The sequence below is a fragment of the Geospiza fortis genome, unplaced genomic scaffold (genome assembly GCF_000277835.1).
Source record: "Geospiza fortis unplaced genomic scaffold, GeoFor_1.0 scaffold66, whole genome shotgun sequence".
NCBI classification, from domain to species: Eukaryota; Metazoa; Chordata; class Aves; order Passeriformes; family Thraupidae; genus Geospiza; species Geospiza fortis.
The window spans coordinates 3,043,225-3,053,929 of NW_005054312.1; the positions used below are offsets into that span (position 1 = coordinate 3,043,225).

A 10,705-nucleotide genomic window follows, 5' to 3' on the forward strand; every position below is an offset into this window, starting at 1 on the left:
AGGTGCTGAAGCCGCGGGAGTGCTAGTACAGGCCGCTTGCCAGTGATCTGTTGTGTAGCTCTGCTCAGATTTGGCCCAGATAACAGAGTGGTTAAATCGCCAGCAGCAGCTCTGCACTTGTGTTCCATTATTATTCCCAGTAAAGCTGCATCTGCATATGATCAAAGGTAAGGAAATTCCTGAAGTTCCTAAAAAAGGGATGCTTAGATATTGCCATGCAACCTGTCTCTGCTTTGTGCTTTCTCCTCCATGTGTCCAAGACTTGCCAAAGCAAATACAGCAAATAAGCTAGATAGCAGTAAGTACTGCATGGTGCTGTCTGGCTCCGCTGCTGTACTAAGTGCCCTTCTGTGAGGTCTCCCCATCCCTCCGACAGCATATTATGGTCATTTGGAGAAGAGAGTTTCAGAGGATTTGGAAAAGAGGGGTAGGGTTGTTAAATTCCTTGGCCACAGGTCGTATGGCTTGCAAGCATATAGAGCACCTACTGGGGCTAGGTGGGCAGAAGCACTAAGGGGAAAGGAAGCAGTCATCAAATGAGATCAAGCTGGGGTTTTTTGTAAATATTGGTATTGTTGGAGCAGCAGTGTAGCCCTTAAAACTACAAAAATAAGTAGGATTACATTGCATCAATGGCAACCAACTCAGCAGTTTAAACCTCCACAGACCTGAACACTTTGTCTAGCCCAGTTCCTGCACCCCAGCTTGCATAGACTCGTTATTTTGGGGGGAACTTCAGTTTCTCATGCTTCTTTGGGAGCCTCCTTGCTCCTCCTGGTCATAAAGTGCTACAGCACAGGCCACCAAGGCTGGTAACCCAAAGCTTGTAGCAGGGTGCCAGCAGGGTTATTTATTTATTGTAAGTTAAATTATTTATTCTCTGTGCATTCTCTCCCAGCTTGGTGAGTGGCTGTGACAGCCTGGCAAATAAAGCACGCTGTGTCAGGCCTCTGCTGCATCTCGGGTCTTCTGAGCTGCTCCAGCCCCTCCTCAGGGGGGCGGTATCAGGTGGGCAGGACCAGTGGAGGGCCCCAGAAACCCCTCCCCTCGGCCGAGGAAGGTGCCGGCCCCACCCCTGAGTGCCTGGACCACCACCACACCCTGCAGCCACACCACTGCTCCCTGCAGCCTCAGCCTGCTGTGGGTATTGTGACATTGACACAACTGTGTCAGGAAGACCCGACCCTTACCCCCCTCGTGCCCCACCAAAGTGAAACATCAGCACAGAGCAGCTGAGTAGCTGCCGCAGCCCCTCAGCTGGACAGGAGAGGTGAAACCCATGCAAGCCTGTTCCCAGTCACAGACAGAAGGCTCCAGAACAAACAGCCCCAGCCTCTCTTTTGCTAACACCCTTTCCCACCCTTCTTACTACCTAGTCCTCGATACCATAGTCCAAGGAAGAGAAAAGCACTCTTGTTATAACCAGAGACTAAACTGAACAGGACGAAATGTCCTCACTGCTGCACCTCATGGTTAAGTCAGAGGCTCAGTACTTTGATCTGATCCAAAGCTGGGCAACAAAACAAATCAGGGATCCAGTGAATTTCTTTACTTCTTTACCTGGGCCTTTTTTGCTGATGATGTAGTTAGAAGCTAAAAAAATAATCTTTGATTTGATTTTTTTTTCTCCCGCATTCATATATGTTGGTTTAGAAGACAGTAAAAAGGACTAGATCACAGCAAAAGGCAAACCCTGCAAATACAGAGGACTCCACAGCACCATGGATTGGGAGCAGTGATCACAACAAAAAACAGTCATGTCACATGATGTTCAGAAAAATAGCATTCCCCTTTTCTCTGTAACTTGTTGAGCTAAGGTATGGGCCAAAGAAGGACAGGAGCACTGATGAGGGCAGCCCAGGAGTTCCTGTCATACCTTTTACAGCAATGAGGTTAACCCTGTAAGAAGGCCTGTCTCCACTGGCTAGTAGATAGCAGTGGGTATGAGGGCACATTGAATTTTAATAGAGTGGAATCCAGAGATCTTCAGAAAGCATCCTGGGCACAGCCATGTCCTGACCCCCTGTGCTTACCTTCTTCCCTGCCCACCCAACCCAGACAAATAAGACAATCCTGTGGAGTTTACTCCAGGCAAAGGTGGCATCAGTGCCTCTTGCTGGCTTCCCCTTGCAGTCCCTGGGTCATCAATATGAACCATAACGATCCTAGGGAGGAAACAGACAGACACCTTGCTACAACACCTTTATGCAAAATCCAGAGACAGATAACAAGAAATTGGGGGGTTTGGTATTTTAATGCAGTGTGAGGTTTTCTAGACAGGATGCTGTACAAAGGCAGAAGGTAAAATGACCTTCATTTCTAAAATTCTGCCTGGAATTTGTGGGAGAAGATGTATCTGACATAACAAGGTGTCCTGTGCAGCAGGAGGGTAAGGCTGGCCAAGTTCACTGGCCTCCTGCAATTGCTCAGCTATTGTACTGCAGTCAACAGCTACAAAAGACAGGTGTCTACCTGGGACTTTCCACATAATTTGAGAAGATAGTGATAACTCCAATGGAAGCCAGGTTATGGTGGAAGTCCCTGAATGTGACAGCAGTCTTTCTCAAGCTGCCGTAATGCAAACTCACCTGAAGGGAGTTCATCACCCCATTGGCCAGGACAGCCATCTTGCCGGCAACTGATTTCACTCCTTGCTTGAATTGTGCAATGTCGGCTGCAGGCAGGACATTTCCAATAGACACACCACCTGCAAGAACCAGGAGGAGTTAGCCCAGAGTCCGTCAGCTCCAAAAAGCACCCTGATCCCCTCCAGTTTAGGTCTTCCAAAGCTGCCCCCTTCCTCAACCCACTGACTGCTAACAAACCTGAGTGCACATTGTCAGCCTCTCCAAACAGGTCTGCAGAGCTGATGGCACTGCTGCCTGAGAGCTGCTGCAGTCGGGATCTGGCTTCATACTGCAGCAGAAAACAAGACAAAAATGTTGTATAGGAAGGGAACAAAGTAGAACCTGAGCAAACAGGAGGAGGTAAAGCCAGAGCTGCACCAGTGTAAGCACTGCAGAATGCATCTACCTCAGCATCTGCCTCCCGCCCGAAAAACATATCTGAAGAGATAGCTTTAGCCCCAGCAAACTTCTGCCGAGCTTCATTGGATTCCACCATGGATGGCCTGTTCTCAATCTCTCGCCTACTGGTGGGTCTGAGGAAACAAGAGGAGACAGCTCGGATTAAGCTCACCAACACAGTAAAGAATCAAGACTTCTGTCTCAGACCTCTTCTAATCAAAGGAAAGCAAGTCATCCTTAAGTGTTAGTTGCATTGGGGCTGTCCTCTCCCCATCTTAGGACAATCAGCACTCAATGACCACAAAGGCTGCATAAACTTACAGACATGACAGGCAAAGAAGTGCCCAAGGCCCTTTCACTCAAGGCCCTTTTTCTTAGGCTTGTCTGTGCAAGTAATTTTCTACAGCATGAAGCTCCTGCTACAGCAGCATCTATGCCACAGCTCCCACACTTATCCTCTGTCCCCTACACAAGGGCACAAGGTACACTAGCAGTGGCAAGCACTTTACCTCTCGGACACCGGCCGAATGCTGGAAACGGTCACCTCCAGTTCCTCCTCTTTGTCCATACCCCATGAAGAGTCAGTTTCCCATCGTGAGCCAAATGCATCTTCGAATGAGAAGGGACTGTATTTGTACCTAGGTACCAAAAATAAGTAATTTATGCCAGACATAAAATTCAGGAATAAGCAAAGACTACACTAAAGCTAAGTCTTACTTGGGGGGTCCGGATGTGAAGCTTCCACCATCTTCAAACAAGTCCAATTGGGAGCGGGAAGATTTTGCTACCAGCGGTGTCTCTTGTTCAATTACTTGCATCTCAGACATCACCGAATGTGAAACAGAACTAGCACAGCAAACAGGCAGAGTCAGGGCTGATGGGTCTGACAGCATCCAGTCCCTACAACCAGTCTGCCTCAAAACTCAATCTAGTCTTCACAGGCAGGGCAGGTAACACAGGTTTTGAGGGAGAGTTGGGGGATGTCAGCCCCCTTCACCACTTATCTGTGCTCCCTCAGAAGTCTTGAGCTACCTTCTCAAAGGAAGGATTCTACAGGGGGACACCTGTCAAGCAGCAGGGCTCTAGTGCTAGACACTGACAGGCCACACATATCTGTGGAAAAGCTCAAATGAGAACTAGAACCTTTGAACTGAGTCTCTATTCCTTCTGGGGCCCAAAGCATTTTCAGTCACAGAAAAGCATATGAGCACTTGAACTCATCTCCTTATCTATTGCAAGAGCAAACTACCTCCTTCAAGAAACTTTTCCAGAGCAGGGTACTTCCAAGACACCTGTCTATACTATGCCATCTACAGCCAAGTACCTTCTGGATACCAATCCCATGCCCAGCCTCTCTGCTTGTTCACGTTTCTTCCCTTCGAGGTTCTGGAGTTTCTTCTCTTCCTTCTTCCGAACAAGCTGCAGTTCCTGATAAGCCAGTCGCATTGAGGTGACTCTAAGGGAAAAAGCCATGGTGGGCACCAGCTCATTACCCTCCCTCGCTGCCTGTGTTGTAGAAGAATGAGTGAGTAACCCCAACCACCCTTCAAAACAGCCACTTTCACAACAGCTCGGCCAAAATTCCTTGCATAAAAGATACTGCTTGTTTTGTCATCTCCTCTGCTGGGTTTCAAGTCTTCTTTGGCTAACCATGATTTCCTTACTGTAAGCATCACAATATCTGTCTTCTCCCCACCCCTGCACCCAGAATGATGCATCCAGTTCAGCCTTTGGCATTTTTCAGTCCCGTCCAAAGGTGAACGGAAACACACAATACAGAAGTATCTGCTCCCTACACTCTTCCAGGAAGGCCAATTTGAATAAAATACAGCAGTATAACTTGTGCCCTGCTGCAAGGGCTATACTGGCATACAGCTACTGCTCTTTCTCTCATGCAGTATGTTCTGTAGTCACATTTGGTGGTCCTAGGGTGAACAGCATTAACCTCACACTACTTCTCCCTCAGGTATGCAAGGTACCCATCCCAAACAGGGCACTTACATGGACTCCTCGGCTTGTTTCCTGGACTCCACTGCCTGCTGCTCCCTCAGCTGTTCTGCCACCTGGGCTTGCCGCTCAATCTCACTGAAGCTCTGGCTGCTGACTTTCTGGGCTCCAAGACCTTTTTTTGCACCCAGCTTAAAAACAAGAACAAAATCCTGTGAATTCTTCATCCTAGATTGTTTATTGTAGAAGAAAATCTGAATCCTACTTCTTGCTGCAAGGGAGGACTTCAGTCTCCCTGTCATCCAAGAGTTAATCCATCAGTGGCCAGCATTTAGAGATCAACCACATATGCTTCAGACCACAACCAGTAATGATAATTTTTTTGCAATAATATACAGTCTGCTTAAGGTCTCCTTTCCTCAAAGCAAATCTCTACAGCTTTGTTAAGCAGAAAGCAAGAATCAGGGAAAGGACAGCAGAAATGCAAGACATGCTTTACCTCCCCTCCATAAAAGAGCTCAGACATACCCCTTTCTTGGCAGCTCCCGGCTTCTTCTTTCCAATGAGGGAGGATTTAAGTTCTGAAAAGGAGTGAAGCAGCAAATAAGCAGAAGGGAATTAATTTAAGAGGCCAAAATTAGACAGCAACCCACATGAACATCCACCACAGTCCAGCTGCAGTAGCGTCCAGGGCACACCATGCATCTTCACATCAAAAGCCTGAGTGATTTCACCCAGGCAAGAAAGATGCACAGTTGTAGGCTAGTAGCCTAAAGAAGCATGTTCATTTCTGGAGCAACTTATACTTGAATTAAGAACTCTCCTCTGAGTGTTATGCAGCAGGTATCAGGGTAGTTAGAGAAAGACTAGGTTTATCTCATACACAAATTCAAGAAAATGAAGCTTCAGAGGCATGTGAAGGTCAGAGTCTCACCAATGCCTTAGGGACAAAGCAGCAAGAACTCTGAAGTTGTGTTTACGTGAACATACAAAAATAAATGGACCTAAAGTGCAGCAAGCTGTAAAAGCAATAGGTCCCCCAACACCTTGCACTTGTCACTCTTGAGGGCATGCCACACTTGTAAAACCAGACAAAGGCCAGCCAAGCAGCAGATGTCTGGGAAAGTCTAAGAACAAAGCAGAGAGGGATTGCCCAAAGCATTTTCCAGCTTCCTATAGGTAAGTCCAAAATCTTTTACTGCCCTTTTTGGGCTTTTATTTTGTGTGCGTGTGTCTCCTGACTTTCTACAGCCACATGACTTTTGTTAGCCCATAAATTATTCTTCACACGTTTTCTTTTATCTTTTCTAGTCTGATAAGTCTTTTTAAAAAAGGGGATTCAAAACATTCACACTATCTGGAACTATTTTCCACTTGCTGTTCCTAACACTTGAATCGAGGTTGTCTGGGTTTATGATTTTATATTTCAGGGAACATTTAACAGAAATGTTAATACGGTCTCTTTACAGATACGACATATCTGGTTTAGATCTCAATACAACAATATAAACTTTGTCTTGTTCTCTCCCTCTAAGCACAGGAAGCTAAAGTTAGAATTGAAGGCAGAATCTCAGGAGGGGCAAGCAGAGTTGTCACAAGCAGCCAGCGCAGGCCAGCTGTTAGCCAGTTACCTCCAGCAGGAGCAGCCCCTTGTGTTGACAGATACATGGACATGTCTGAGGAAGAGATGTAAAACATGGGGAATGAACAGACACTTGAGGACACAGGCTTTCCACCCAGAATGAACCCACTGTGGGCTAGGAGCACGCTCTCAATAAGGGAAGAAGCTCCAGTCAGATGTTCTGTGTGCAGCCAGGATAGTAATGGCAGGGGAGAATTAGATACAAATCCCTATTATTCTGAAAGCTAAAAATTCATTTGCCTCCAAAGGTTCTGTGGGGAAACAAACCAAAAAAAACACCAGCCACGTGGCCCTGATTACCCAAGTTCTAGATATGCAAATGCCAAGTTTTGTCCAAAGCTCAAAACCAGAAAAACATGCTTTTGGGAAAGCAACCGCTTTGAACTCAATTATCCAAACGAGGAGGAAACCTCCAGAAAACTGTGACTTGGTTTTGGACTTCAGGAACATCCTAAGTACTGGCTCAACAGGGAGATAAGCTTGTTTTAGACATTCTGGAAACTGGCTCATTGTTTCCAACTTCACTGAGCTTACTACTGACTTGTGGGTATAAGAGCAAGACTGATCTGAGAGTGAAGAGACTTACCTAGAGGAGCCTTAGGAGATGTGCTCAACCAGTCAATAGATGGACCTTGACTGGGATCTGTGGGCACAAAACCAGAAGAGAACATTCAGCAGATTCATTCTCAACCCTTTTCTTTCCAGTATGTTCACAGTTCTACTACATCTCTCCTAGCTCCTCTGCCCCCACAAATAAATCCAGCTACAGCTTGAAATATGCAATTTCCCAAGCAAAACAACTTTATGTCTCCACAGAGCAAATTATTCCTTCTGCAGTGTTCTTAACACAGTACAAGAAAGCAAACACTCTGCAGGGAAATACACAAAGCTGTTTCAAATTACAGCTATGCCCCCAGGTTCTTGATTTCCTTGTCCTTCACCCTAGAAATTTTTCTGTCCTATGTCATTTTCAGACCCAACAAGTTCAAGAGGTGGAGAAGAATGTTTAGACAAATAATGTCTGAACACAGGGAACTGAGCCCAAACGAAGCAGTGTTTTTAGAAGTCTCCACTAATTTAACTAAACATCATAAGAGTGTGCAGAACTTCCACTCCTTCAGGCCTAAACCAAAGGATAAGTTCAGCCCTTCCAACAGTGGTACAGAACTGTATTCTCCTGGAAATGAAGGCAGGTTCTTGGAAAAGTTATTCAGTAAAGAACTCACTTGAAACTTCACTGCCTTCTGGTGACTTTGCTGCTTTTTCCATCTCTGGAGAAGACTGTGCAGGATTCTGGCTGGCATCTGCTACATCCCAGGTACTGGAAGACTGCAAGGAGATACTCATTCTAGTTACTTCCAGAAGATGAATGAACCTGAATTTACTACAGGTTTAGTGACCTGTACTCAATTTTAGGCCAAAGGGAACTTATTCCAAACTTCAGACTATGCCTTCCTTGAACATAACATATGGACAAGTCCACATTCCCTTAGCAGGGAGAAAAATGAAAACAACAAAAAGGAAGCTAAGCTGAATGTAAGGCCAGGAGGAATGACAGAATCATTTGACAAGCTGGCTAATGTGAGGACTTCCCAGGTGAAAGGAAATGAGTTTAAATCTGGGAGAAAGTGTGAATGAGTTTTCCTGGAAAAAATTCAGCTCCACTTCCACTGTCTCTATTTGCCATACAGCCAATTCTTGCATTGCCTGAGAAAGTCTGCCTGGCATGGTGCAGTTGCCCAAATCCAGTTTACCAGGGTCTATGCACTGAAAAGTTTCTTCTAAACCCAAAGTTCAAAGTAATAGCTTTGCTAGTCCTTGCTTTAACTGTACAAAGAAACTAACATTAACACAGCACACAAAACATCTTCCAGGGCATAGGTGGTAGCTTTGAGTTCTTGAAACTAAAGATGGTCTCAAAAACAAAGGACATGGATATTACAAGGACTGTTCAGATCTGTGACTATGTCCCAGGCACATGACTGTATCTGATGTCCTCCACATTACTACTGATTAATTATACAATTTAGAGTCCTTCCAAGCTAAGTGGGACTGCTCCTGGCTGAACAGCTGGCTATTGGAGAGCTATTAAGGCTGCCTGGTTTAGGCAGCTCTTCTCACCTGTGTGTGCTCCATGAAGAAATCAGCATCACTCTTCTCAGGGGAATGCCCAGGGGCTCCACTCAGTCCATCTATAAGCAACTAAAGAGAGGAGAGGGTAAAAAGAAGGTATCCTCCAAGACTCAGCATCCAGCACTACCCATCTAGCACTCCAGAGCTCTCAGACCTACCTCAGTGCCATACTTGGCCATGGCAGCACTTGCCAGCTGCCGGATCTTCTCCCTGTACATCTGGGCAGCTCGACTGTTATATTTAGCATTGGCATCTGTGGTGGTACAGCCGTGCTGGCGGAAGAAAGCAGTCTGAAAAGAGAGGAATATTCAGTCTCCTGACTGCTAGATCATACTCAAGCAAGCACTAGACAAACTCAACAGAAAAAGAAAACTTCCCAGAGACAGAGGATGAAAAACTAAGAACACAGTATAAACCAACCATTCATTGATCAGCTTTCTACAAGAAGTTGTACTCCAGGGGCATATGAAAATCATCCTCCTTCTCTACAGAGAGATGATTCTGAGTCACAAAGCTGAGCATGAGCTTTGAAAGTGATCAGTGTTGTTAACTTCTATCATTTAAGAAGGCTATGCCTCTCATTTAAATGAGGTGCAAAAAAATGAGAGATCTGCACATCAGAAAACAACGCATGCAAAGGTCACAGTCTGATGTCCAAGCACTTTTGACAAATTCTCCCCTTCATTACACATTTCAGATCAGACTGGTACCAAGAAAGCCACACAAAGGAAAAAAACCCAAGAAACAGAGGATGTGGATGAGCAAGAGGGAAAGCAAGCAAAATGCCTACAGAGGCTCCTCACCGCGTTGGCATTACTGCCCACTTGCATACACCTCAGCTGGAACCAGTTCCAGTTAGAATCCAACTCTGTCGACCTGTGTGAGAACCAATTAGTTCTATTAATAAAGACCAGGCAAACCAAATGCAAAACTGAGTTCTGGCCTAAAATGGTGAGATATCTCACTACTGTTCCAAAGTGTAGGAGGCAAAGGTGGAAAGAACATCTTGGGAATTTCTTTGCTCCTCTAAAAAATTAATTTCAACTTTTAAAGTGGGGAAAAAGACCAGCTTTTATCCAAATTTTGAGGATCTCTCCCTTGTACTGCTTGTTTACAGGGAAGAGCTTGAGCTAGGAAAGCACAGCCAAGAACTTTCGTTCTACATGTGATCTTGCCACAACATGAGAGACTCATATTCAGCCTGTCCCACAGGTTAAGCCAAAGCACGTGACAAAGCAACTGAGACTACATCCAAGTAAAGCTAAGGGACACAGAGTGTCTCCATACCAGTTACTCAACTTCTCTCCTAACAAGTAAAGGTCACAGTTCTCTTAACTTAAAATGCTAATTTTAGAAGTACTGAAAACAAGAAGTAGGCTGAAAAGCCAACACCATTTTCCCCATTAGGCTGATACCAAAAAGATTAAACAATATGCCTCCTTTTGCCTTGCTCAGCATTACGAAAATTTATGTACACCACACTGCTGCCTTACTGGCAAGATTCACGCACCACACTCTCGTCTCTCTTCCTACAATACCAAGTCCAGACAGCGTTTCTGCAAGGTTAGCGAAAGCAACGTGTCGACGTTCCACTCGAGGCACTCTGGAAACTCCATTTTGGAAGTGCTGAGTGACCCGGAACCTCCTGCAAGCAAGCCTCGTAACCCCCGAGGTGATGGCTCCGCGACAAGGCTTCCCTCCCGACCCCTGCGTGCCCCCACCCGAGGCGGGGGGGCTGCTCCAGCCCTGCCGGCGGTACCGCTCTCCACGCACCTGATGAAGCTGAGGTGCACGCCCAGGGACCTGTGGACGCCGGAGCAGTCGATGCACAGGAAGACCCCGTAGGTGATACTGGCCCAGCTCGGGTTCTTGGCGCCGCAGTCGAAGCACGACTAAAGCGAAGGCAGAGGGAGAGCCAGGTTGAAGCGACGGCTGTGCCGCTCCGCCACCCCCTGCC

General features: G+C 46.2%; 1 protein-coding gene across 1 annotated transcript; it reads right to left on the reverse strand.

Moving 5' to 3' along the window:
* Positions 1–1,527: 1,527 nt before the first annotated feature.
* ARFGAP2 (ADP ribosylation factor GTPase activating protein 2) lies at positions 1,528–10,651 on the reverse strand. Its single transcript, XM_031055735.1, has 15 exons — positions 10,522–10,651; positions 9,552–9,624; positions 8,907–9,038; positions 8,737–8,817; positions 7,842–7,944; positions 7,202–7,258; positions 5,502–5,554; positions 5,028–5,164; positions 4,351–4,482; positions 3,744–3,872; positions 3,536–3,664; positions 3,034–3,160; positions 2,826–2,916; positions 2,589–2,707; positions 1,528–2,165 (listed from the first exon to the last, which is right to left on the reverse strand). Exons 2-15 carry the CDS (start codon positions 9,576–9,578, stop codon positions 2,145–2,147), a joined length of 1,338 nt encoding a protein of 445 aa, XP_030911595.1. The 5' UTR covers positions 9,579–9,624; positions 10,522–10,651; the 3' UTR covers positions 1,528–2,144.
* Between the last annotated feature and the right edge of the window lie 54 nt (positions 10,652–10,705).

What these genes read in the sequence shown, in the direction of transcription:
- ARFGAP2 (XM_031055735.1), bottom strand. Translation starts at nt 9,578, where the DNA reads ATGCAAGTGGGCAGTAATGCCAACGCG. An exon ending in TGGGCAGTAATGCCAACGCG is followed by an intron (nt 9,039 to 9,551) that starts GTGAGGAGCCTC and finishes CTCTCTTTTCAG; the next exon opens with ACTGCTTTCTTCCGCCAGCA. An exon ending in GGGTGATGAACTCCCTTCAG is followed by an intron (nt 2,166 to 2,588) that starts GTGAGTTTGCAT and finishes TTTCCTCCCTAG; the next exon opens with GATCGTTATGGTTCATATTG.